The 26948-nt window shown below is 59.5% G+C and overlaps 2 protein-coding genes across 3 annotated transcripts in view; one reads left to right on the top strand and one right to left on the bottom strand.

Moving 5' to 3' along the window:
• Positions 1–3516, top strand: part of CBFA2T2 (CBFA2/RUNX1 partner transcriptional co-repressor 2) — a 59100-nt gene extending 55584 nt beyond the window's left edge. For both annotated transcript variants that reach the window (XM_032198446.1, XM_032198447.1), the window contains exon 11: positions 986–3516. In XM_032198446.1, coding sequence (XP_032054337.1) covers positions 986–1270 — 285 coding nt within the window. In that variant the 3' untranslated portion in view covers positions 1271–3516. The remainder of the gene's footprint in view (positions 1–985) is intronic.
• A 1109-nt stretch (positions 3517–4625) lies between these two features.
• NECAB3 (N-terminal EF-hand calcium binding protein 3) lies at positions 4626–26738 on the bottom strand. Its single transcript, XM_032198449.1, has 13 exons — positions 26527–26738; positions 23666–23690; positions 22569–22677; positions 14896–14921; positions 14462–14559; positions 8536–8672; positions 8306–8427; positions 8003–8082; positions 7826–7879; positions 7161–7273; positions 6163–6240; positions 5693–5784; positions 4626–5042 (listed from the first exon to the last, which is right to left on the bottom strand). Exons 1-13 carry the CDS (start codon positions 26614–26616, stop codon positions 5014–5016), a joined length of 1053 nt encoding a protein of 350 aa, XP_032054340.1. The 5' UTR covers positions 26617–26738; the 3' UTR covers positions 4626–5013.
• Between the last annotated feature and the right edge of the window lie 210 nt (positions 26739–26948).

Genomic DNA, 26948 nt, shown 5'->3' with positions numbered 1-26948 from the left:
AGCCGCACAGCGCTGGCCCAGCTCTCCCAGTTACTGTAGGCTCCTGTGGGGCCTCTCTTGGTTGCGAGTCCTGCTGCTCCCAGCAGCTGCTCGCTCCTGACCAGCTCGCATGGGCTCTTTTTACAGCCCCGAAGTCGCCGTGGGCACAGACCCTGCTGGTGGGCGCATGGGGCCCGGCAGCCTTCCGCTTGCATTCGCGGCAGCAGTGGCCATGAAATGTGCCTTGCTGAGAGAGGCCCGGGGCTCTGGCAGGGGCTGCTCTTTCACAGCTGAAGCTGCCCTCCCAGTAGGCGTTTGCTAATGCAGGGGTCCAGCTGCAGGGAAGCTAATCCTCCCGCTCCCCTCTCTGGAGCAGCTGCGGCCGCAGCTCCCGGCGCTGGCCCCCTGCCCCCGTGCTCGCGCCGCGCGGGCGATGAGCCCACCAGCTGACGCCTCGCCCGCCGGCCAGAGGGGCTCTGCTCCTCGTCCAGACTGAAGGCTGCGCACTGGCAGCGCTTCCACCTGGCTGGGAGGCTTTCAAACGGGCTTTTTCTTTTCCAAATTAGCCGGCTCTGACCTCTTGTGCAGCTAGGCAGGGTGCAGAGCAAATGGTGCCTGTGCAGCGCTGTAATCCCTGCGGAGAGCGCTTGGCTGGGAGCGGTACCAAAATAGAGCTGCTTAAAACAGGAAATAAAAAGACCAAATAGCAGCATCTGTGGTGTGTTTTTCAGTCCTTGCCTGCTGTTTCCTGTGTGCGTTTGGGTGGATCTAGGGGAGAGGATGTGTGCAGCGCAGTCTGGCAGGCTTTTGTAGGGCAGAGGAGTAGGGGTTAGTACCCTTGGCAAAGGTCTGTGAAATAGCAAGAATAAATGGATTGCTCATCTTAACATTACTAAATCTGGGCCAGAGGGGGATGAACGTCCCCTCCAGAGCTGTCGAGTCAGCACTGTCCTACAGCTCTGGAAACGAAACGTGTTCTGAAGTGTGGTGTCTTGGGTCCTTTCAGAGCTGCTGGAACTGCGGCCGCAAGGCCAGCGAGACCTGCAGTGGCTGCAACATCGCCCGGTACTGCGGCTCCTTCTGCCAGCACAAGGACTGGGAGAGGCACCACCGGATCTGCGGCCAAAGCCTGCACAGCCAGAGCAAGCCGCTGGCTCTGCCCGCGGGGCGCTCCACAGCCGCCAAGGCCATCGACGGCGTGTCCAGCCCGGCCCTCGAGAAGACTTCGGCAGCCACGTCTCGATCCTCCACTCCAGCGTCTGTGACAGCAATAGAAACGAACGGACTCTAAAAGGGAAGTTTTGGGTCAGTCCATTTGATTAGTTTTCCCGATTTATTTGTTTTTTAAGTTGGAAAAAAAACCACCGCAGACACTTCTGTCACTTGACACAATTGACAAATCCACGCCGCCTCCTCCGGAGCACCGGCACTTGGGCTTTGCCATCTCATTCTGCCTTTTTTAGGGCTCATAAAGGACTTGGGTCGGCCTCGCTCCAGGTGCCTCCGTGCTGCTCTCTCCGAAGGGCCGCACCAGAGCATCGTGTGGGACCTGGGGGGGGCCGGGCACTCGCTCGGGGGAACCCGGCCCCCATGGAGCGCCGGCAGGAAATGCAGAGCGAGCGGTGCCCAGCCAAGGAGCCCTGTTCTCAAGGGTCAAACGCGCTCAGGCTCTTCTCCTGAGGTGTCCGAACTGCCCCCTCGTTCAGCTACCTTTTTTCCATAATACGCATCTTTTCTTTTTTAATCTTGCTCCCAGACAAAGGTTTCTCAGTTAGCCGTGCTGGCTCTTTGTTGCTTTGAACAGACCAGAGCCGATTTTCCAGCAAGAGCATCTCATTCTCTAGTGCAATGACAAATACGTAGCTGCTTGGGGAGAACTGAGCTGCTCTGCTCCTGCCTGCGGCGGGTGGCGGCTCCAGGCTGTGGAGGCTGAGGAGAGGACACGTCTGCTGAGGACAGCTCTAAACCAAATGTCAGTACCAGGGAAGTACGGCTGGTCACTGCTGGAGGGCCTGTTTTTAATCCCTCTCTGTAACTGGACAGGCAGTTGCGTGATACTCGGGGTTGGACCTTTGCTGAGTGAAAATGTGCAGACCAAATCTGGATTCCTTGTGGGTGGTTACTGCGCTTTCCACCTGGCTGCCATTATTTTGCTGTGCAGAAAGCATTTCTTCTTTGCATGGAAGTTGTTGGTTGGAGAGTTACCGGTGGTGTTTTCAACCACAAAGATCCCAACGTGATTGCAGTGGATTATTTATAGCCCATTCTCTCCCCGCACGTTGGCCACACCGATGCAGGGCTCGGCACCCTGTGCCGGCTCTCACCCACCCCGGGGACCCCTGGCCCCACTGGAGGTGCGTGGGGACGCGCAGCCCTCCCGGGGGCCCCGTGCAGCTTCCCCCGCCTTGTCAGCACCCTGAGCCCAACCCAAAGCTGCGGGGACCCAGCGCCAGCCCCAGGAGGGAGCAGAGCCCCTGCGTCAGCACGTGGGGAGGGCTCGGGGGCAGCCTGCAGAGCTCTGACCCAACAACAGCCACTGCGGGGCTCGGCTCCGGCACAGCCTCGGAGCTCTCCCCTCGGAGGCTGTCGGTGGCGGATGGGAGGCACCGGAGCGTGCCCTCGGGGACGCACACTGATTGCACATGCTGTGCACAAATGGGATCCAGGAAACCATCTATTCAGCAAAGCTGTGTTTCCGTGACTGCTTTTGTATGATTGCTGGGTTGGAGCCCAATGAGGCAAGTAATTCCCAAATTATTTTTGATCACTTTTTCAATTGGAGGTGAATAATAGAGATGTAATGAATAGTCACCGGGTGTGCCGTGGTGTGGCTGCCTGCTGGCTGGCAGGGGTGTGCCCAGGGATAACCGAGTTACCAGCGAACCAGCTTCATCCCTCGGGGAACACTGGAAGCTGCTGTCGGGGGATAGAGCGGGCGAGTCCCACATCGGCGAGGTTTCAGTTTGAAAAAAAAGCCACGAAGTCTCCTGGTTTCCACGAAAGCTCTCAAGTGGCAGCTGGGACTGTCCCGTGCCCGCAGCACAATGCACAAGAACTGGGAGCTGCCTCAGGTACCAACACGGGGCTGCGGCGTCCCGGCGGGTCCCTGAGTGCACACCAGGGGCCGGGGGGGCCGAGCGCTGCCAGAGCGGCTGAGAAAGGAACGAGCGCGGTGCCGTGCTGGAGAAATGGCTTGTAAATAGATTGTCTTCCATAATTCTCATGCAACTTTGGCTGTGTATTAAAATTAACCCCAGTGTAAATGAATGAAGTACTAACGGTCATGATTAGAACGATTGCTTTTAAAAAAAAAAAAATAATTGTAACGATAAATGTGAAATTCAGACCTGGGAAGAAGACTTGGTGGGGTGAGTTTTCTATTTTTTTTTTTTGACATTTAATTCTGTAATAGGAATTTGTTACTTCATTCCTGTGCATAACTTATTTAATGTACTGTATAAAGGAACCCAAACTGTTACAGATGTATTTAGTTTGTTCTACTCAAAAGTAGTCAATAAAAAGACTATATTCATCGTACAGCTCCTCAGGCCTCTTTCCTTGAAGGACCGATGCTTTGCGGCGGGGCCCGGGCAGCTGCCGGGGGTTCTGCAGGGGCGCAGGCAGAGCTGGACGCCAGTCAGGTACTGGGGAACTTTGGGTCTCTTTCCCTTTGCATTGAAGCGTGGTTTTTTTGAGCCCGTTGTTGATTTGGGGCACAGAGGAGCCTGCAGCATGCTGGGGGGGAGCTTGCAGTGCCAACCCCTTGCTGCCTGCTCCCCAGCACCTGGGGGGCAGTGGGGGGACCCCAAAGCCTGGCTTCTCGGGGTGCGGGGGGCTCAGAGAAGCAGCAGGGAACATCCCAGCAGTGCCCTCACCCTCCTGAAATAAATGCGGGACTCAGGGACGAGGCACAGCACTGCCCATGGCTGGGGGTGTCCTGGCAGCTGGGGGGCCCTGGAGCTTGGGTGGAACTTCCCAGGCCAGGAACCAGCGATGTGTTCCTGGGGGTGGCTGCACATGGCCCCGGGCCCTGCAGGAGCCAAGTTAACCAGGAGCTGGTGGCTGGGGCCAACTCCCTCCCAACCCCAGCTCTGTGGCCAGGGATGAGCTGGGTCCCCTCCTGCGCCCCGTCCCACGCAGGGAGCCCCTGCTTGCTGCCACCCTCCGGGGCCCACCCTGGCTTCGGTGCCCCCCCTGTGGTGCTGTGGCAGGGTGCTGGCGGGCAGCTCCCAGCCTCTGCACTGCTCCTCGTGACCCCGACCCCTGCAGGGAGCCCCCGTCCTTCGCACCGCTCTGTGGCAGCGCTGCCCAGCCCCCTTTGCCCTGGGTGCCACCAGCTCCACACCACGCACAGCAGCTCCTGGCTCTGCAAGGCGAGGATGGGCTGGGGCGGTCTTTGTGCTGCTCCAGCCCCAGGGGCTCTCCTGGCTCCTTGCACGCCCTGAGCTGCCCCGCTGGGTGTTCAGCCCAGCCTCTGGGTGCCGGTCTGGGTTTGGGTCCCTCAGCTGCAGGACAAAGGGGGGGCAGGCGCAGGGGAGGTGCACCCAGGCTGCCCCAAACCCCAGCACTGGCTGTGCGGGCTGCGGCTGGCAGTCCTGTCCAGAAACACACTCCGCTTGCCTTTGCTGAATCTTTTTTTTTTTTTCTCCTATAAAACACTCTTCACAGCACAAGCCAGCCCAGCTCCCCGGACAAAACCACTGCTCCCCCAAGGGTGGCTCTGAGGGGTGAGGGACGGGGCTGTGACAGCAGGCCAGAGCCACCCTTGCCGTGCCACGTCCCCCAGCCCCTCCCTGCACGCTGTCCTGGGCACCAGGAGGAAGAGGAATAAATAAATCACGCGAAACGAGCAGAAGGGGCAAACTGCCAGAGCTGAGGGGCGGGCAGCCCCCGGGCTGCGGGAGGCGAGCACGAGGCAGGGGCCGCAGGGCAGGGAGGCGGAGGTGACAAACGCGAGCGACGGCGGTGGCTGTGCAGGGGGCTCTGCGTCCTTCTGCCTGCCAGCTGCGTCCGGGGAGCTGCTGGTCGCCGGGGTCAGTTGTTGTTCATGATCCACCAGGACGCTGGGGAGAGACAGGGGAGGGCTGAGGGGGCGGCGGCAGGCAGGAGGGCATCACACGGGGGTTTGGGGGAAGCTGGGGGTGATGGAGAGCTGGGATCTGCCCCTGCCCCTGCCCAGCAGGAGCTGATGCTCCCCTGTAGGCAGCGGGCTCTGGAGCACCAGAACCCACTGCCACGGGTGGTGCCAGGAAACCCAAGAGACCCTCAGCTGGAGCTCGACGTGGTCCTGTCTCTCTACACTCCCCCCGTTCCTTACTTCTTGGTCAGGTTCCTGCTGCTGCCCCAGGGAACACACATCTTCCCTGACTGGCTCCCCCCTGCCTCTGCACCACTCAGCCTTCAAAATGAAGCTGGGACACAGCCACTGTGAGAGGCCCAGGAGGGGCAGCGCTTTGCAGAGAGGTTTCAGGGATCTGGGGAAGAAAATTGAGGCGTGAAGCGTGCTCGAGCCAGGGCTCAGGCTGCTATCAGTGGGACTCAGCACAGCTGCCATCTGGGACATGCTCCCAGCTGCTTGGCTATCCAGGCCAGAGAACATGCTAGAAAACACGATTTCAGTGATCCCCCAAGCCAATTTTCTGCCCTGGAGTGAGACGAGGCGCCTGCTCGCCCTCAGAGCAGCAGCACGGCCGGCACCTCGCGCCCCGCTCACCTGGGAAGAGCATCGTGGTCAGCAGCTCCGGGGACTCCAGCAGGCTGATGATGGCGCGCTGGAAGCTCTTGCTGTAGCTGGACTGCAAGTGGCTGTAAGGCAGCGGGCAGGGTCAGGGCAGCACGGGGCGAGGAGGCCGTCCTGCTCCAGCCCCAGGGGCAGGGCTTGCTTGTGGCCCTCTGTTGTAGGCGCATTTTTGTGCCCTGGCACAGGGGGACGGTGCTGCCCAGAGCAGGATGTCCCGTTCTGCCCCGCTCCCCACCCCTGCCTGGGCTTCCATCCCCATCTCCACTGCAAATGCCCCTGGGGCTCCGTGCCAGGCAGGGCAGTGCCAGCAGCAGCACAGGCTGTGCAAGAAGGGGGCGAGCGGGGCCACCGTGGAGTCCCAAGGGAGCCCCTTCAGCCACCCCCAGCATGTCTACGAGCACCCGGACCCGCCACCACCACCAGGCAGAAGGAAAGCCTCCAACCTCCTCCACGAAGTCACGTCCTGCCAGAATTCGTAGAGGATGAAGCAGGCCTCGTCCGTCAGCTTGCAGGCAGACACGCTGCAGGGACAGGAGCGACCCTGAGCTGGGGCCACCTGGGGGCGAGGGGCGCAGATCCGCCCGCCAGCCCCACACCGGGACCCCCAGGGGCAGCAGGGACCTCTGGGCACAGCCACAGCCGCTGGCTGCTCCAGGGGACCCCGCACCTGAACCAGCTCCTGTCGCTCAGCCCAGCTCTGCCCACCCGGGGAGCCCGGCTGCCACACGGGCAGCTCTCATGCCAGGCAAGCCCGTCAGCTCCAGAGAAAAAATATCCTCCTCTCTGCCACACGTCAAAACAAGGAGCTTCCTTTTGTTTGGCCCGAAAACGCAGTTTTGTACGGTTGGAGCTGAAGAGCTGAAAGATGACACTTGAAATGGGAACAGGACGAACATCTCCCTCCGCGAGTGCCTTGAAGCCTCCCGTGGGAGGAGGAGGAGAGGGGCTCTCCACGCGCAGCTGCGCGATCTCCGGGGGCGCCTGGCAGCACTGCACCACGGCACCCAACCTGGGGCTCCATCCTCAGCCCTGCCCCGGCTCCGCAGTGGTGCTGAGCCTTGGTCTCGCACGGGGGGGCAGCTCTAGGTGGGCCCGGATGCTCCCCACCAGCCTTGCACACGTTTTAAATAAGGCGGTGCTGTGACAAGAGCTCTCCCCTGGCTTCTCCCCCTTCCTCTCAAGTCCTCCAGTGCAGGAGCAGTGCTGCACCCTCTGACACACGCACACCACCCCCATTCCTGTCGGTGTAACCCCCCCCATCCCTTGCCCAGCCCACCCCCATGTCACTGTGCCCAGCATGGGACGAGGGGCTGTGCCCTGCTCACTGCCCAGGGCTGGCACAGGGGAGAAGCCAAGCCAGGGCCCCTCTCCCCAGGTCTGCCCTTATGACCCTGATGGGGCCCCCCATTTCTGGGCAAGCCCTGCCCCCTGCCCCACTTACTGCAGGCAGCTGCTCTGCCCGGCGGTGACCTCGGTGTAGGACCTGAAGGCCTGGCGGAACTCCTCCACGCCGCTCTTGGACACCGAGATCTGCCTCTTGGCCACCAGGATGTGCTGCGGGGACAGGCGGTCAGCGGGGGGGCACCGCAGGCAGAGCCGTCCCCTTGCCTGCCCTGCTCCCACCCTGCTGCAGCACAGGGAGGTGACGAGCATGGGGCTGGCCCCACCGGGACAGAGCCAAGACCAAAAATCATCCTCTTTCCGAGCTGGGCACGTCCCCGTTACAGCAGACTGAGCCCGCACAGCCCAGGGGTTCGTGCTCCACCTGGTGACAGTGCCCTGCTCTGGGACTGCCGCATGTCCCCGTGTCCGCTGCCAGCCCACAGGGGAACTTGGGCCCTGGGGGCTTTCTGCTGGGGCCGTGCACGGCCTGCAGGGGCTTGGAGAGAAGCCGGGAGGTCTGGGCCCTCCCGAGCAGCGGGCTGCCTTCCTCGGACTGCTTGTGAGAACCCACAGCCCCCAAAGAAGCCACGTGAGCCTTGGGCAAGGAGCCCACCCAGAGCAGAGGCAGCAAACGCAGGTGACCCTTCCCGGAGCACGGAGGTGTGCAAGGGGCAACCTGTGTGCTCCCCAGTCACTGGGCAGGGAGCTGGGACCACGACTGACCTCATCCCTTCCTTTGCTCGCTGCGTCCTCCTTCAGGGGCTCCAGGCGTGGGCTCTGCGTTTCACAAAGCCATCGTTAACTGCAGGGAGTTTGGAACAAAGCCAAACGAGAGGCACCCCCAGCCCAGCACAGCTCGCTGTGAGGTGGGCCCGGCCCCCGCCCCCCTGTGCCACGCACCTTGCACTCCAGTTTCTCGATGAGCTGCTGGAGCCTGCTGATCTGGGCCATCCACTGGCTGTCAGCTTCGACGCAAATGCCTGCGCAAGGGAAGGCAGAAGGCTCGCTGCAAGCTCAGAAAACTGCAAAAGCTTCTGAACTCCGAAAGCAAGAAACTTATTTTCTCCTGAAACTCTCCCCACTGCCCAGGAGACACATGAAAGCCTGCCACGGCCAGGGCTGATGTTTCTGGGAACACCGGGCCCGACCCCACAGCAGACCAGGTCCCAAGCACACAGCCCCAGGCTGGCCGGGCGGTGGTACCTGTGGTCAGCATCCCGGAGTAGGGGTCCGTCGGGGACAGGCAGACGTTCTTCTGCCCTCTGCGCCCACAGCGCCTCCCTGACCTCAGCCCCACGGAGCTCTCCGACTTCTTCACGTCCTTCCTGAAGGAATGAAACACAACAGGGCAGCCGGAGCCAGTCCTCAGCGGGGCCAGCTGAGGCTGCAAAGGGCAGATCCTGCTCCCCGCTGTCCCCCCAGGGCCCCGTTACCTCTCCCTCCCCGCCTGCTCCTCCATGGTGTCCACGGCGCACTCGAGCGAGCCCTGCAGGGACTGCAGCTGGTGCATGGTCTCCCGCAGCAGGAAGCGGGTCAGGAACTGCTCCGTCTTGGAGGAGGTCTCGTACCTCTGCGGGGAAGGGGGGAGGAAAGGTCAGGTGCCTCCTGCGTCTCGGCTCCCTCACACACCTGCACGGGGCTGTGCCCTTACAGACACAAGTCCTCGGCTGCTGGTGCCAGCGGGCAGGCTCGGGGCAGGGCAGGGGCTTTGCAGCAGGATGAGGAGGTGCAGCGGGATCTGTCGTGAGAGGAGGGTGCAGGGAGGCACACGGGAGCTGGGGAGAATGGACGAATTCCCTGCCTGCACACAGCAGCCAGCGTAGCAGGAGCCCCGAGGGGGCAGGAGGGATGAGCGGAGGTTACAGGGTGCTGTAGGACAGCAACTCTGCCCCAGGAGGGGGCTCCTCACCTTGACACCACAGCAGCTCAGCACCGGGTACAGAGCACGAGCTGATGAAAAGCAGAAACCTGAGCTGACTGCTGGAGGCAAGGTAAGGAGGAGGCCAAGGGGAGCAGCTGGGGAGTGCTGCCAGCACCCTGAGGCCAGCCCCTGTGCCCAGCGTTTAAGACTTGAGGGACAGAGAAGCCACAGGGCAGCGCTGTGAGCATCCCCAGAGACACGGCTGGGTGGTGGGAGGCCACGGAGGGAGTCTCCACCTGATGCAGGAGAGCTGGCTGCTCTGCAGGAACATCCAGCAGCAGGGGACCACCCCTTTCCTCGAGGACACCACCAGGCAGACCGGACCTGAGCCACCCCCACCACCGCAAGAGCCAGGCTGTCACCCCTGCGCCAGGCACTGCGAGCTCCCTCTCCCCTCTCTAAGACAGCCTCCAGTGATGCGACTGCTTTATTAAGGTCAAATACTTCCAATTCCTATCCTGTTTTCTCTCCAACAGGCAGAAGAACCAAGGATCCCAAATTCCAGAAGTTCTGCGTAAAAGCACTTGGACTGAAACTCTCAACGCCAGTGCCAAAAACGCGGTGCAAGGCCCAGGCCCCACCTGGAGCCGCCCCGCTCCTCGGGCTGGGGCTCAAAGGCAGCGTCTCTGGGGGACAGGGGTGGCACGGAGCTGGCAGCCCCTGCCCCGGGGGACAGACTCAACACCTGCGTGGGAGAAACGAAGCCGTTGCCGTAATTACCCCAACGCACAGGCGCATCCGAAGGCAGCAGGCATCCCACCTGAAGCTGCAAACAGCTGCTGGGAACAGCTCCGTTTGGGGACGCGTCCTTGCAGGGCTACAGGGACGCCAGCTCCCGGCCTTGGAAGTGGCGAGGATGCTCGTCTGCAGAGCGCCGACAGCCCCCTGCTCCCCACCCAGGTGAGCAGGCAGCTCTCAGCGCAGCCTGTGCTGGGTGTCGGTTTCCATCCACCTTTTATTTTTTAATGGCACGGTCCATTTTGTTTCCAGGATGGAATTGGGCTGAATTTGCTGCCCCTGCCCCTCTCTCTGCAGGGAGAGCCCTTTACTTTACCCCAGTGTCTCTGTCCCTACCCCAGCATCTCCCCGCAGGCGGGGGCTGGCACAGCCTGGGCTGTCTGCTCCCAAAGCACACGCAGCAGCCCGAAGGAGACCCGTTCCTCCTGCAGCTCTGCGAAAGAGAAACCCCTGCTGCCTGGCCTGGCTCGGGGGAAGCAATTCCCCCTGCCTGGAACAGCGCTGGGAAGGTGGCAACACCCCCTGGGAGATCCCGTGCTGGGTGCCTCACGCTGAGAGGCCTGGGCTGCCCCCACAAGCTCACCCTCAGCTACACACAGAGGAGCTCAGGCTCCTGCCTGATGTTTCTGGAGGCTCCAGCCCGCACTGACCCCTGCCCAGAGCTCCTCCCAGGCACCTCCAACCACTTTGCACAGGCAAAGCCAGGTCCCACGGGGACACGCCAACGTTTCAGACGGGCATTGCAACAACAAGGCAGCTCCCTCCCGTGCCTTGCTCAGCCCACCAGCGGAGAGAAGGCTGGAAATAACTCCTCAGGAGCCCCACAGAGCTCTCAGGAACGCAGCAGGAAGCAGCAGTCCCCAGCCTGGGGCACGTCTGCCCTGTGAGACCCCTCCGAGGCCGGGCAGCCCTCCTTCACCCAGCACCTCCAGCCCCCGGGCTGAAACACGCCGCCTGCGCTCAGCACCAAGCGCCGTGCGCCCTGTGCTCGGGTCACCGGAGGCATCTCAGTGCCCTTCAAACTCTATTTCCCTCCTCTGCACCAGCCTGGGTGGTTGCATGCCGGGGGAGGGAATGAAGTGACTGCAAACACACTCCTCTCTGCTTCAGCTGCACCTTGGGGGCAGAGCAAAACCCGTCAGGTACTGCAGCCAGCAGCGCCAGCCCCCCAGAAACAGTCTCCATAAGGTTGTGTCTCAGCGAGCACACCGCGTTTCTTGCTGACAGCAAAGACTCCTGGAAAGCTGTAAATAACTCGGCAGACACAAGAGGAGTTCTTCTGGTTGCAGAGAGGTATTTCTGCTCTGTTGACCCAACCGAAAATCCCCAAGCTGCCAAGAGCTGCTGCAATTGTGCTTTGCGGGGTTTTATTAGTTTCCTATGATGATGTTCACAGAACGGAATAGGTGAACGCAGAACTCCTGCCAACGGAGACGTAAGAGCATCTGACTTGGAGAGGTATTTATAGCTTAGCGTGCAGCGATGGCAAGCTGGGGAACGAGAAGATTCTAGCACTTGGGTTCCTGAGAGAAATATCAGACTGCTTCCCGAGGTATTTCCATAGTCTGCTCCTTACTCTGAAACTATGACACTGTAACCGCAAAGTGGAGCCACAGAAAGAGGTGCATTTAGCATATTTAGCATAGCTAGCAGCAGTTGTATTTTAAAAATGCATAAGGAAATGATGGAATTTGGTAAAAAATGGAAAAAAAAGCACCTCTTCTTGAAGAGGCATCTTCCTTCACCACGTTTTCAGCACTGAAGAATGGGCACAACCCACTGACAATTTGCTTTCGTTCTGCCAACCGTGGACCCACAAGAAGCGACGTGCAGGTTTGCTGCCCGCACAAACACCGTTTCCTGCAGGAACCGCAGCCTCGGAGGCGGCGAGGATCAACCTGGCCTCCACTCCCCACGCTTTGCAGGCTGCTGGGGCAGCAAGGTGTGCTACGGGCACAGGACCGAGCAGCCTGGCAGAGGGAACCGAGCCCTCTCTGAGCCACGCCAGGTCTCCTGGCCGTCAGAGAGGTGGGAATCCCGGACACTGGAAGTCCTTCCAGTGGCACCGCTCCAAACCACGGCTCCCAGCACGGCCTCAGTGTGCCCCCCCCGAGCTCTGGTTTCTGTGTTTCCCTGCCTCACCTGCTGCAGCACTGTCCTAGCGCCGTCTGAGCGTGCCAAGCACAGCTCCCGTGAGGCGTGCTTTCCTTCTGCTAACAAAGCATCTCATGCTCTGTTTGGTTTTCATCTTGTAAAGTGGGCTCGTACGTACACGAGACCTTCTACAGCTGCGCAGTAAGTGCCTGGAGGGTGCAGGGGAGAGCAGCCCTCCGGCAGCAGAAGGAAGGAGCTGGAGGCAGATCGTGCTCTAAGCAGGAGGTGCCATGGTTTAACTGGTGAGCCCCAGGTCACACTCCACGTGCCCTTCTTCCTCTAGCTGGCAGGGGTATCGCTGCCTCCTTGGGCACCACGGGAAGCTCTCTTAAATACAGCCTGGGGAAAACCAGGCAGGGACTGAAAATTATCTTCTGCTGGCCCCGCAGCCCTGCTGTGTAAGCAGAGCTTCATGGAGAGGACCATGCCAGTGGGCAGATCCCATCCAGCCTGCTCAGCTCCCGGTGCTGCTGTGCCTCCAGCACAACCCCCAGGGTGAGGTTTCCTCTGCCAAACCGCAGCTCTTGGTCCTCAGCCCCGGGGCCGTTAGGGAGGTCTGAATTAACAGAACTGGCAGGCAGGCACGTAAGATGGGAAACCTCTGCCCTCTGCTCTGCCTCTGAGCGGTGTGAGCTTTGTCTAAAACCTTCCCATCCAACCCTATAATCCCAGAATAGCCCACGACCAATCCCCACCTGGAAATACAAACATGGGTATGCATCCAGGTCACAGCAGGTAAGAAAGCAGCATTTTATCTCTGCCAGCCTCCAGCAGCGACAGATTTCCCACAGCTCCAGCACAAGCCGTGACTACAGAGCCACAGCATTGCCCTTCTCCTGCCTCCTCCCTGGTGCGGAGCCCAGCTGAGCAGGGAAGTGCAGGGAGCAGCACCCCGGGAGGGTCAGCACCTGCCCCGGGGCACCCAGGAGTTCAGGGCTGAGCCACGGGTGAGAGCGGTGCTGCAACTGCCTGCCCGCCCCGTCCTCCTCTTCCTAGCTCTGGGCAGAGCCACCACAGGTGGGAAAACAACCCCACAGAAATCTGTTTCAGTAGGGGAAACCGGCTTCCCCCTTGCCAGGAGTCCCTGCCCAGCCCCATTTCCTAGCAGCTGCATCCAAGGTCTTGCAACTTAAACAACAAGCCCAGCACAGGTTGTTTTGTCTTTCCTCAAGCCCAAGGAAAGGGCCAGGAGATAAAAATGAGAAGTTAATTTAAGAAAATGATTAGTTCAAGGTACGTGCTGAACACGGCTGCAGAGCGATGTGTAATTATAACGGAGCTCTCTGGGATGTTTACACCAGGAAGCATTAAGTGAATGAATACATCACGCCAGCACTGCGCAGCAGACAGTAATTGTGCTGTACTTTGGAGAAACGCATGAATATACAATGAACTCGTTACTAAAATAAATAAATATAGAAATAAGGCAGAAAAGAACTCAAATAAAGCACGGCTTCCTCCAGATGAATCATTCTACCTCTTAATGAACTTGTACAGGGAGACGCTGCTGAGGCTGGATACAGCCAGAGGGAGGTTCGGGGGGCTGCATCCCCGGTGACTTCACAGAGATGCAAACACCACTGAGGCTGCTCGGCAGAGCCAGCAGCAGGACCGGCCCCTCCTCGTCCCTCTGCTCAGCGGGCAGCTGCCCATCTTCCCCATTCACCTTCCTTGCCATGGCCGACTCAGCTTTGCCCTGACTCCTCCAGCAGCACACAGCTCCCAGCAGGTACGTGGAAAATTTCAGTCCAAACTTCCTCCCGTGAGGTTCAGGACAGCTCGAGCTGTGGGTGCTTCACTCGCCCTGCCTGGAACTGAGGCGATTCTTCCCGAAGTCAAGAAGAGACAGCAGAGAGCTGTGGCTGCCCTGCTGGGCAGGGCCACGCTGGCTCTGCTGCCCGCAGCAGCACTAGGACAGCACAGAGCCTCACCTGCTGCCTGCCAGAGCCTCACGAACGGCCTTTTGGCCAAGCGCAGCACAAAGGAGGTGCCAGACACAAAGCTGAGCCATTTTACAGGCTCCAGATGCGAACAAGACCCTCGTCCCCACGGGGGTTGCAGCTCTTCCCACAGCTGTATGTCAGCTGCAGTGCTGGGCGCCACAGCCCCTGCCCCGCAGTGTGCAGGAAGGCTCGCGAGGCAGGACGCTGCTCGGCCTAATTAGCAGCCTCAGATCTGCCTCCCGTCGGCGCGAGCTGCAGGAGGGGGGAAGGAATTCGCAGCAGGGATGGGCACAGCACGGAGCCGGCAGTCTGAATTTCACCGTTCCTTTCCTTCTGACCGTTTGGCACCTTCCCTGTCCCTGCAGCAACTCCTGTCCCCGCGGGCAGGAGCACGGGCTGTGAGGAGCTCCAGCTGCCCGCAGCAGGACCGACCCTCGTGTAGCCCACCCACCTCACATCTCCCTGCTGCAGGCAACCCGCTGCACCCGGGAGGCACCGCGGTTGTGGCCCCTGCAGCCCAAGGATAACACTGAACGAGGAGCTGAGCTCACCACAGCTCTGGTACCCCCCGGCTGCCCCATCGCCCTCCTGCCCCGTCCTTACCAGCTTGGTTTTGTCCATGGCTGCCAGGACAGCAGAGTTGAGCGTTTCCAGAGCGGAAAGCACGTTCCTGTACTCTCCAAGATACGCTGAGAAATAATCTGAAATGGGAGAGAAGGCAAGTGAGCTCCCAGAGCAGCTCCTTCCCAGCCTCCCCTGTGCCAGCTGCCCCAGCACTGCTCAGGGCACTCCCATCCCTCTCCCAGGGGTCACACCTCCTGCCTGGCAGCAGGAGAGCCCTCTATTCCCGTGACAAAACCTCTCCTCCCTGGAGGAAAGCACAGACGCCCTGGGACACCCTCCCGGAGGGATTCAGACACAGGGGCAGATCCTCTGAGCCACCCAGCCCTGCCCTGCCCTGCCCAGGTGGGCACAAACCCCGCCGCGGACCCACAGGAGACAAAGCCCACGCTGAGCAGGAAGGTCGGCCGACTTACCACACAGCTTCTCTGTGTCCACGTTGCTGCAAGAAAAAAAAAAAAAAACACCTGTTAGATGGTGGGGCTGGGCTGGGAGAAAGAGCTGTGGTGAGCAGGGTCTCAGAGGCTTGCCTGGAGCCCCCCGGTGCTTTTTTAAAAGCTCTGTTTTTAAAATAAAGAGCTCCTGGTCCTGGACCTGACAAGACCCAAGAGCTGCTGCTGCAGCACCTCTTTCCCCCCAGCTCACAACGTGCTCAGCGAGGACACCCCCCTCCTGCCTCAGCCCCATCCTCTCCGCACGGCAGCAGGCCCTCTCCTGGCCTCCTGCAAGGCTTGGAGCTCCACAGGACCTGCAGACAGCAAACGTGATAAAGAAAAGAACAAAACACACACGCTGGAAAGCTGGTCGGATCCCCGAGCCTCCCTGAAGCCAGGCAAGGCAGGAATCCTGCAGAAAAGCCAGCAGGTCCAGGTAGGCAGAGAGGCCGTCCCGTTAGTGCCAACGGGGTCATGGCAGAACAGCCCCCAGCCCCCAGCCCAGCCCCATCACCCCGTGCCTGCAGCTCTGCGAGGTCTGCAAGCAGTGCAGGCAGAGGGCTGAGCTCCTTCCTCGTGCTAACAAAGGCACAGCTGGGGTGGAGAGGGAGGAGGAAGCACCGAGAAACACCTACCGGCTGTCGGGAGGGGACTGCAGGCTGAAGCAGAGGTTTGCTGAGGCAGGGCTGCCTGCGATGCCTCGCATCACCTGCAGGGAAAATGCCCCAGGGTGGCGTTCACTCACATCAGCCTCCCCTCCAGAAATTCTGGTCTCAGAATCCCCTCAGTGTCTGCAGCCATTTGTATTTCTCATCGGGAAAGTGGAAGGCAGCACGAAGGAGATTTTTAAACGTTGGAGCTCCATCACGTGCAGAGGACCTGGAGCTGCCCGCAGCTCGCTGGGCTCCAAGCACGAGGACGCGGCCCCGCTGCTCGTGTGAGCGCTGCCAGGGATGGTTCTGGGTCTGCCTTCCTGCTGAGCTTCCACTGCACGGTGCAACACCACGCAGTGCTTCCAATTAGCAAAACGTGCAAATCCTGCTGGGCAAGGCCACCCATGAAGCCTCTCGTTTCTGATCTGACAGCTCAAATTTTAGGTTTGCCCACTCCTCACAGGGCACACAACACCTCGGCACCGCTTCTACTGCGAGCAGAGCTGTCTGCTGGGGCACCCTGAAGCTTGCACAGCCACCAGAGGCCAGGGGACTGGCGGTGAGCGGGTGTCCCAGGGGAGGGCACTGACCTGGGAGGATGCTCCCCACCTACAACTTCCTGGAGAACCCAAATTTGGGGTGCTGGGAGGGGAAGTACTGGGTGGCGAGGAACAGCAGCTAGTTGTGTTAAAGCAGCTGCACCTGAGAAGCAAACCTAACCCCTGTGGGTGTGAGGGGTCCCCACAGCCCCCTGGCAGCTGGATGCAGCCCCCTGCTTAGGCACGGGAGAGTTTTGGGGTGGGATTTGGGGTGGGATTTGGCTCCTCTGCTTCAAACACCTACTGTAGGAGCTGACTAAGGCGGGGATCTGGTGCACTGTCCTGGCACTGCAGACAGTGTTTGATGAGAATAAAAAATAGCATTTCCCTTGAGAAACTACTCAGATAATCAACAAAACCAACGCCCCTTCATCTGCCAATTCCACTCTGTCAAACTTTGCTGATCCCATCTCTAAGCAGCTCCGTGCATCCAACCACAGCTCCGCAAGGAGGACTGGGGTTTGAAGCATAAATTTACATTGCAAAAACGTCCTGCTCCTTCTTAATTTGTTCCACATAATCCTGAAAGCTGCCTGGAGCCTGCAGAGCCACTGAAGTGCCCTGCTGCTGCAGCGGCACAAGAGGCTCGGCACGCACCGCAGCACCCGTGCCCCAGAGGATTAACTGCAGCCACTGGTCCCCGTCCAAGAAATAGGCACAGCCTGCCAAAGCAGAGATGTGGACCCACGTTAGCAAAACACAGGCACATACCTAGCACGTACATTACCCCGGCATCTGCGTCTGTCCCCAGTAAGAACCTGGAACTGGGAAAAGTTCCAGCAGGAATGAGAAGGGGCCGCCAGCTGAGAGCACTGCCCAGACCCCAGACTGGGCATCCAGGTGCCCGTGTGTCAGAGAGCTGCTGGCAGCACCCACGCTGCGGCTTGGAAGGAGAGGCCAGAGCCTGCTGGTAGCTCTTTGTAGCTTCTCTTTTCGCTACGTAAAGCGAACAGTAACTAATTAATCACTAGAACACTGAAGGAGTAAACGCTGAGCCCATCACCAAGATCCCGTGGCAAACCCAGCCTCCTGCAGCAGGATTCCCGCTCCCTTCCCAGGTCCTGCCCCCCCTGCCCCTGCCCACACAAGTGCAGAATCACACCCGGCTCTTCCCAGCTCAGTGCTGAAACATCAGCTCCCAGGGCACAACGTGGCTCGGTCCGAACAGAGCGCAGCACAAAAGCATCAGTGCCAACAGCATCGTTGTAACGCCACCAGCAGCTCTGTCACACCAGAAAGCAGGAGGAGCTAACGCAGAGATCCTGCGGGCCTAATCCTGAGCCCTTCGCAGGACTGCAAGGGTGCAAGAGGCTTCCTTCTGCCCCTCCCTCTGCCCTCCCCTGGCACCGCAGAGGCACCCTCTGCCTCCAAAGTGCTTATCCTGAGATGCTCCGCATTTCCTCATCGCTCTATTTTGACTGTGCTCAAACCTCTGATTAACTGTAATTAAGCTTGAACTGATGATGGAGGATCTTGTCATCATTATGTTGTTAGGATTTTGTCAGAATGCGCCTGGAATTTATGCAAGAAAACATCAATCAGCTTCGGTAACGCAGATGGGATTTTTTTATTTATTTTTTATCATTTAATGCTCAGGTTGGAAACCTCCGCTGTGATCACAGGTCTGGCTCCCAAACCCTCACACCGCACTCTCAAGTGGTGCAGTTGCTCTCCAGAGCTGAAAGACCGGCTGATGCTGACACTGAGGCTCTGACCGAAGACAGGAGGACAGTTTACACAACCATTCTTCCACGGCACCAAAGGACTGAGGTTATTTCCTCTAAGATTGTTTGTTTTTAAAGTAGAAGCTCAGTGCTTCTACTGAAACCCAAAATCTTTCACTCGCGGCTCAAGCTCAGAGCCTCAGGCTCCCAGCAGCCCGTACCCAGCCTCCTCTCACTCCCACCTGACCGCTCCCTCTCACCCAAAGGAGGATTTTCTGACCCTCATTTTTCTAACCGTTCCCAGGAGATGCAGGACAGAAAGCTCCACGGGGGCTGCCTGGCACCTCCCAGGGCAGATTGCAGCAGCTGACACCAAGAGCAGCGAGCGCCCAGCTGCACACCTCGCAGCTCGGTGCTGACACCTTCGGAGCGGGGTCTCTGCGACGCTGCCCCCTGGGAGAGGACGCGGAGCCCGGGCTGGGGACTGCTGCAGAGAGGCCCGGGGAGGCTGCGAGCCGTGTGTTGGTTCTCCCAAGGCCCTTCTGCGGCAGTGGAGCTTTTTCACCCCTTCCCAAAGCGTTTGTCTTTCCTCTCCCAGAAGTTGTGGTGGATGAAAACGCCTTCTCCCTGGGAGACGCAGCTTTCTGTTCTGCTCCAGCGCCAGATTGAGCACTGTGCTTTCTGACAAGCAAAACCAAACAGCGAACCTGGCGGTTGGACCCAATCACAAAGAGAAGTTGCGTTTGGTTTCAACGTGGAACATCATCTTTTAAATGTCAAAGAATTCAAATAAGGAGATATTTTAAAGCCGAAATGGAATAATTTTGAGAACTGCAGGAAAAAAAAGTCTCATGGGGAAATATAAAATTTTAAACAAAATCATTCAAATGTTTTGGATTCAGAGACATTACAGGGAACATTCTGATGAGCTTTACTATGCCCACCACCCAGACCACCGAAGACATGCTGGGCTACACCTCAGCTTTTATTCCACCAGCTCAAAATAGAACCAAACCTTATGGAGGTGGCTAAACACACGGGCTGCCAGCACCCTGCCCCAGCGCCAGAACAAACAGGAGGTGGAGCACGACCTGACGGGAAGGACAGAGGAGAGGGGAGGAAAGCGTGGTGCTACGGCCTCTCTGGATGGAGAACGAATAATGTATGAGACCTCTAAAATATTAATCTTCACAGATGTCAGCTCTGTGAGCCAGAGGAGCAGATGCAGTCTCGCAGTGATGAAAGAGAGTCGGGATGTGTCTGGGCAGCACTCCATTACTCAGGCACGGATAACGTCTGGGTGTAAAAATCTCTGTTGCTGTGTCTCCTTCGGTCAGGCTGGCACTGACAAGAAAACAATCCTTTCAACCCAGACCTGATGAACACAGCACCCTCACGGCCAGACCCAGCCACTGGCTTAGTGCTGAAGCTTTCCCATCACCAGAAAAGCTCCGGGGCATGAAAGGAGAACACCGGGCAGGTTTGCAGAGCTGACCATGCCCGTGCTGAACTCACACTTAAGCAGCACACCGGCAGCAGGTTGACCTGGAGCCTTCTGAAGGTCTCTTCCCACCACTGCTCCTTGAGCCTTTGATTTCAGACACAAGCAGACTGTTTGGATGTGCTCTGCTCAGTAATGGAACATTTTTTCCTTCCATAAAGCCCAAAGCAATCACAGCATCTGCAGGGAGAAGGCTTCACTGAGCACCTCACAGTGCCTCTCATAACGACCTGCAGAGTGTCCCACACGGTTGGCAAACACCAGCATTAAAACACGCCGAAGGAAAATCAGTTTATGCTACACAGCTCCACTGTGGAACTCACTTGCAGCCTATGTGGTCGAAGCCGAAAGCCTACACGGTTTTAGAACAAAATTAGACAAATTTGTGGAGCAGAGAACTCCGGGAGCTGGTGGTCTGGTCAAGAAAGTTCCAAACCAGCGGCCACTAGAAGCTGTGAGGGTAAAGGTGCTTCCTACATGGCCTTGTTAAGCACCTTCTGTGCACGCTGGTGGCAGAAAGATACTGGGAGAGCCCTGGCCCAGCACAGCTTGGCTCTCCTTGCGTCCTTCCCCGTGCTCACAGCCCCTCCACAAGCAGTGGTGCAGACAAGCACCACGCCAGGGGTTTTCCAGCACCTCCAGGGCAGGGCAGACCTGGCGCGAAGGCCAGGATCCCCAGCTGCTGTCCCCAGCACTGAGCCAGCAGCAGGCAGCACTGCAGGCGGGCACGGTGCTGGCTCAGGTGCCCAGCAACACCACACCGCAGGGGAAACTCCCTCAGCCCTCCTTGGCACAGCAAACTGCTCTGAGAGGCCAGGAGGAGATCATGAGTGTAAAGAAACTTGGCTCATAGAACCACGCTCTTGGGCATCTCTTGGTGTCCTTAGGCAGCAACTCTTGGATCCAGTGGCAAGTTCCACCCAGTCCTCCAAAATACCGGGTCCCTGCAAGCACGGAGCAAGCAGGCAGCCCTGGAGGAGGGTTCTGCTGAGGGGACGGCCGGGGTACAAGCACAGCCCTCAGGAGCCACGAGTTTGCCCTAAGGGGAAGGTCCCCCTGAGCACCCCAAACACGAATGACAAAGCCCAGCTCCAGACACAGAGCCACAGGAAGGTTTCTTTGGTCCAGCACACCAAACGCTGCCTGATTTCTGCTGCCCGTGCTGTGCAGTGGCTCTGCACACAGCCTTGTGTACGCTTTTTGGTCCCCTCTTTATACAAACACAGAGCACAACCCCTTACAGCCCTGAAGAATTGGCAAGCTCAGCGAAAAGATGAACCGCCCGACGCATCCCGAGGCTTCCCAGAGCCCAGGCTGCTTGCCTGCCCCAGGCAGTCTCTGTGCCACGCGTGTGGCAGCAAATGCCACGGATCAGCGCAAGGCCAAACCCAGCCTGGAGCAAGAGCTGACGCCGACTCCTGGCAGGCTGTGCTGTGTGTGACACCAGTGGGGGTGGCCCAGGGGAGACACGGCAGCCTCTGGGCAGGATCTCCCTGGGGACAAGCCTGTCTTGAAGTCCCTGAGCCTGGCAGGCACACAGCTCCCGGTCAGGATGACAGCACACTGAGAAACGCGTCTGCAGGGGACGAGATGCCTCTCAGCAGGCAGTAAGAGCCAGGCTCCTGCTCCAGGACATGCCCCCCCCTCCTCCTTCACCAGCTGGGGGTCAGGTTGGAGCGATCGTGCACAGCTCCCTGCAGCCACAACCCCAAATCCATCCCTCTCGCAGCTGCTCACACCATTCCCTGCGTGTGGGTCATGTACCAGCCTGGGACAGGAACGGGGAGCATCCCTGAAACAGCCTCACGGCCGGGGCTTCCAGCCTGCTCCTGCAGAAATGAGGGCATCCTCACGGGGCTGGGGGCCTCCTACGCGGCCTTGAAGTCCCACAACACACAAATTTGGAAACCAGCTCTGTCTGCGATGTCCCTTCTGTTCTTCACAGCAAAAAGGGATCAAAACCACAGTGGTCATGCCCTGCTAATAGATGTCACCAGCTCAATGCTGCCACGTTGTCATAGCTACCGCGCCGTCATGCAGGGAGCACCGCCGCAGCCAGGGCCACGCACGGCGCTTGGAGAGGGCGTGCTGCTGGGGGCACGGGGGCACAGAGCCCACGGGGCAGCTCGGGGCTGGCCTGGCACCTGCTGCCACACGCCCCAGCCAGCTGGGAGGGTGCCTCAGCGCCCTGCCCAACCCCAAGCAGAGGGGCTGAGGTTGGGCAGAGCTGCCGCGGGCTGTGGTGGCGTTAGCAAGGCTCCGTGGTGCCACTCGTGTGCCTTCTGACAGCCCTGTTCTGTCGGTCAGGACAGGTGGAGGAACCCGACTGGAACACAGCAGGGAACCAGGAGACGTTTGGCATCCAGGTAAAGCCCCAGCTCCGTGCAGTCTGCTTCCAGTGGTCACCAAAGTCACCCCAAAGTGAAGCTCGATGGAAGGAGCGTTCACACAGAGGTGACGGCTCTCTGCTAAACCCCTGGGACCTCCAGGAGGATGAGGAGGTGTTGGCAGGGCACCTCCTGCTGCCTGCATCCAACGAGCCCAACGAGCCAGACAATCAAAGGCCGGCTCCTGCCAGGGCCAAAACACCCTTGGTTTCAGCAGCAGGCAGGGCAGAGGATCCCCAGCGAGGCCACGCTGATCTCTGAAAGACTGGGACAAAGCCAGCCAAGCCCAGCAGATTTCTCTAGAAAGCCCAACAGATTTCTCTGGGTAGCCCCAATCTACAGCAACCAAGAGCTAAGTGCAATTCATTTCTGTTTTTAAAGAAGCTGGCCTAAATTCACAGTTACACCGACACTCATAAGGCCCATTTCTGGTGGAAAGAAGTTCTTACATAAGTGAAAACGAGTTCCCTGTGTCAGCAACCGCCGAGATAGCTGTCTGTTCATCGTCCTCACACCACCACATGCTCCTCCTGCAGATACACAACCTGCTCCGTAGGGCTGTGTATTTCTGGAATACGTTTTTCAAACCAACATAATGTGATTTTAAATGGCTGCTTGCTTTTATAGCACTACAGTAAATCTGATAACGCCTGTTCTCAAAATGTCTGGCTTCTCTCACCAGCAATACTTGTACCCGGTGTTTAATGGGTTTTAACATCTGCGTGTTACAAGAGGTAGGTTTATCTCACCCTGACTATTTATTGCACCCGCCTCCAAACGTCCTCCATCTACAGTCAGGCAGTTTTATATCCTCCTTCATCTCCTCTCCTCTGCACCACCGTGGTACTTACTCTGAATGACGCCTGTCAATGCCACTGAACAACTCCCACAGCTCCTCCGAGCTCAGGATCCCATCAGCGAAATAGTTCTTGAACTCCTCAAATGACAGTTTCCCATCATCTGCATTTAAACAAAAGGGAAGAATAATTATATATCTGCAGAAAGACGCGTACAAGCCCCAGCCATCCTCCCAGCAGCCTCTTTACCAGCAGCGTGGGATGGTTGGGCGTGTTGTGCATAATAATTAGAGCAGAGATCTCATTGAAAGCATGTCCCACCAGCCAGAGCATCCCCACCAAACACCTAGGAAGGCTGGCAAGCAGTGCGGGTGCTGCCGGGCAGGCATTTCAGCCACTCCAACCCTTCCAAAAGATCTCTTTGCAGCATTTTCAGAAACACATCCAGACACTCTGTACTTCAGTGACTTTCCAGGCAGGCTTTCCATTTAGCTCTCCCCAGCACAGAGCTATTATACACAGAACAGTGAGGATGGTGTCAGATCTTTAAGGGAAAGAAAATCTCTCGGTTGACTCATGAGCTTCCCCTTTCCCATGTGTGGAGAACTTCAGCTCCCGAGCTGCATTCTGCTCTGCAATAAAAGCGGCTCCTGGAATCTGCAATCTCCCAGAAGAGCCCAGTGGGAGGAAGGCTCAGAGAAATGCCTTGTGACGTTGGACTTGCCGGTTTCCAGGTGTCAGATTTAACAGAGCCCAACTCTCAGACACCAGGGACTCCAGCAGGTCACCCAAACACAGGGCAGAGACCCAAACAGTCCTGCAAGGGGTGGAGAAAAAGCCTGCCGGAGCCTGGCCAGCCGTGCTGCACAGCCTGCTCTGCCCTCCCTCCCGCTGCTGGCCCCACCGAGCAGCACCCAGCACCAGGAGGCTCTGCCCCCCGTGACACGCAGGCAGTGAGGCTGGGGAGCCCCCTCCCAGCCCCTGGCCGGCGTTTCCTCCAGCAGGCAGAGCAGAAAGGCGTTTTTCTTCCAGGCAGAGAGCTGCCTGCCCTCATCCTTTGCTCTTGCAGCAAGCCCCTCGGCGGGGAAGGGCTGCTGCTTCGCCCAGAGCCAGGCTGCGAGGGGGAGGCGGCGGCAGAACAAAGCACTCACCGTTCTTGTCGGCTCGCCGGAAAATCTGAAAGGGAAAAAACACAACGGGGTTGAGAGGCGGCAGGAAGAGCGGCGCGGCTCAAGGAGCGAGCCAGCTGCCGGCCCTCCCCAGCCACCGCGGGGAGACCTCCGGGCCCCGCAGGAGCCCACGTTACCGGGGCTGGGAAGGACGGCGCTGCACACACCGGTCTGGGGGAGATTTCCCTTTGTAAATGACGAAAACCATCCCTCTGCTCCACCACACACAGCTCCCAGCACACCCGCTGCTGCCTGAGCGGGCCCAGCACTTGCTCAGAGCATCTTTTAGAGAACAGAGGGGGACAGAGGAGAAAGGGCATCGCTGCGGCTTTGCTACAGACTTGTGATGGGAGGTGTTGAATTGTTCAGATCCTTTCAATGAAAGGACACTGAGCAAAAAAACGCCCACAATGGAAACACTTCGAGCGTCACCGCCGACACTTCAGCCCTCAGCACTGACGGGCAGCTCTTGCCCTGAGCGGTGTAACCACCCCCTGCAGTCCTTCTGCCTGGGACACCTGGACACGTGAACCCCCTCCAGTGCAATTAATTCATTCATTCATCCATCTGTAACGAATTCAGCCCCAGAGCACAGTTTGAGGGCTGCTCCAGTGCCATGTCTCGACCCAACTCTCCTGCCCATGGCCCAGCAGAAAGCTGGGGCTCCTCGTCCCTTCCTCCCTCCCTGCTCACCAGCAGCTCTCTGCAGGTTTGGCTGGCTGGGGAGGAGCAGCACGGTTTCTGCAGCCTGGGAACATCTCGCAGACAGCGCAGCACAGGCTTTGGCTAGCACATCCTAGCAGAGCTGACAACAGCAAGTTGTGTAACAACTTTCTTTTCAGCCATCCCTTCCAGGTCTGAAGAAAGATCAGGAATGAAAAAAAAGGCAGGAAAGAGGGAAGGCAAACTGTGCTAGGTTCTTTTCCAAGCAGCTGCAAAGTAGAAGCCGCTGATCAAAGTGCCCCAGACCTGCTCTGCTCCTGGCTGCAGGAGGCCCCGTCCCTGCTGAGCTGCCCCTGCACCCCCTGCTCCCCGCTGATGCTTTTGCTGCACTGTTTGAGGGCTCACCCCGCAGTCAGCCGCTGAAGGAGCCACTCATGATAACTGCACAGAGGCAAAGACAGCTGAAACCAGAATCCTGTTCCCAAAGATGCTGCTCCCTTGCAACCGGGCAGAGGATTTTCTGATGCTGGTCCCAGCAGGGAACTCTCCGGTGCATCCCCATGGCCAAAAACAGGCAGGGATGCCTCGGAGGATGCTCTTCTGAGCAAAGCAGGCTCCTCTGGAAGCGCTGCCCCGAGCTGCCCAGCGTTAGGTAACGTACCTGCAGGGTGCCAGCCTCCAGCAGGGCCAGGCTGCCTTCCTGCATGAAAGTAGAGCAGGGAGCTCTGTGGACGCCCATCAGGGCTCCCACGGCGCGCTCCAGAGCTTCCTCGCTAGAGCTAAGTACAGAAACCTGCAGCTCCCACACGCTGGGGATTTCTCCGGGTTTTAAAGCAAAGGTTTCTCCAGGCTAAAGGGTCTGCTGGTGCATCTGCTGCCACCGGGGCTCTCGGGGCTGCGCTTCCTACCTGAGTTCAGCTCAGCTGGGAAGCAGAGCCACCAGAGCCCTGCGAGAGGGGGCAGCGCCTGCCCCATGTCCCCTGAGACCAGGTGATGCTGGGGACAGTGAGGGGGACTCAGCCTGGGAGTGGGAACAGGTCTGCGTGGGCTGCTGGGGAGCCCTGCCTCAATCCTCAGTCACATTCAGGGCAGCTGGCAGCTCCAGAAACGCAGGAACGCTGCTGCGAGCCTGAGAGAGAGATGTCTCTGTCCCTTTGTCCCTGTGCCCAAGCAGCTGCACCCCACTCAGTGCCTGCGATGGCAGACAGGCTGAGAACGATGGAGGAAGCACCAACCCAACACTTCCCAAGCCCCCCAGCCCTGGGAAGGAAGGATGTCACAGGCTTACCCCTGCATGCAGGACTGGAAGCAACCCCAGCTCCCGGACACTCAGCCAGGGCCAGGCTGGCTGCAGGGAGGGGACAGCAGGGTGAAAGCACTGTGCTCACGGCTGGCTGCCCAGGCGGCTCTGCTCAGTCTCTGGCACGCAGAGAGGAAAGCGAGCGAGCCCCGGGGTCCAGCCTGGGGGCCAAACGTCCCAGAGGCTTGGGATGTCTGCAGAGAAAGAACTGCAACGGCAGCGCTGCGGCTCGCACAGCACCCACAGCGAGGCATCAGATAAAGCCCCCCCCCTCCTCCTCCTCCTCCTCACCTCCCCGGGATGTGAGCAGCTCCCAGCAGTGCCGAATGCCGGAGCGCTGACCAGGAGAGCTGACCTGGCTCGTTAGAGCCGGCCTGGCACAACCTGGCACACCCAGGCAGGCACAGCCGGCTTCTCTCTCACCCGGCCCCCTCTGTCACCTCTTCCTCTGAACATTCACCACAGCAGAAGCCCCCGGGAGCTCTCCCCGCCACGAGCATCAGCGGGGAAGCCCCTGGAGCTGCTCCCAGCCCTTCCTGCAGCTCCCCAGGCCCCGCTGGGTGCCTCCGGGGGAGGGCAGGGAGGCAGCTCCGCACCTCGGGGCTCTCGGAGGTGCCGGCAGCGGAGGCCGTGCCCACGGCGGGGGCGATGCCCGGGACGGAGCACGGCTGGGAGCCGGCCAGCCGCAGAGAGCCGCCCGGGGAGGCGTTAAAAGGCGTTAAAAGGCGTTAAAAGGCGTTAAAAGGCGTTAAAAGGCGTTAAACCCCCCCCGGCAAGCTGCGGGGCTGAGGCCCGGCCCGGCCCGGCTCTGTCCCGCTCCCCCACACGCCCCTCACCCCCCTCGGCCGCACGGGGCCCGCTCCCCGGCGCCGCTACTCACGTCGTGGAAGATGGGCAGCGGCTCCCGGTGCGGCACGGAGCCGGCCTTGGCCGGCAGCAGGCACATGGCCAGCAGCTGGGCGCACGCCATGGCCGTGAGGGGAGGCGGCCGTGAAGGGGCCGTGAAGGGGCCGTGAGGGGGCCGTGAGGTGCGGCCGTGAGGGGCCGGCGGACCCCGCGCTGCCCCTGAGCGGCTCCGCAGCCGCCCGGCAACTTTGCCTCAGCCCAGGGCCCGCCCCCGCGGCGCTCCGGTTGGCCCAGCCGGGTGATTGGCACCTCCCGGCCCGCTCCTCATTGGTGGAAAGGGGAAGGGCGGGGCGGTGCAAGGGGGGCCGTGGTGGTCGCCGCTGTGGCGGCCCTGCGGGGAGGAGGGGGCTCCAGTCGGCCCCAGTGTGATCCCAGTCAGCCCCAGTGCATCCCCAG

This window comes from Aythya fuligula, chromosome 16, assembly GCF_009819795.1.
Source record: "Aythya fuligula isolate bAytFul2 chromosome 16, bAytFul2.pri, whole genome shotgun sequence".
NCBI classification, from domain to species: domain Eukaryota; kingdom Metazoa; phylum Chordata; class Aves; order Anseriformes; family Anatidae; genus Aythya; species Aythya fuligula.
Note: the sequence above shows the minus strand (reverse complement) of the source record. Positions and strands in the feature narration are given on the sequence as shown.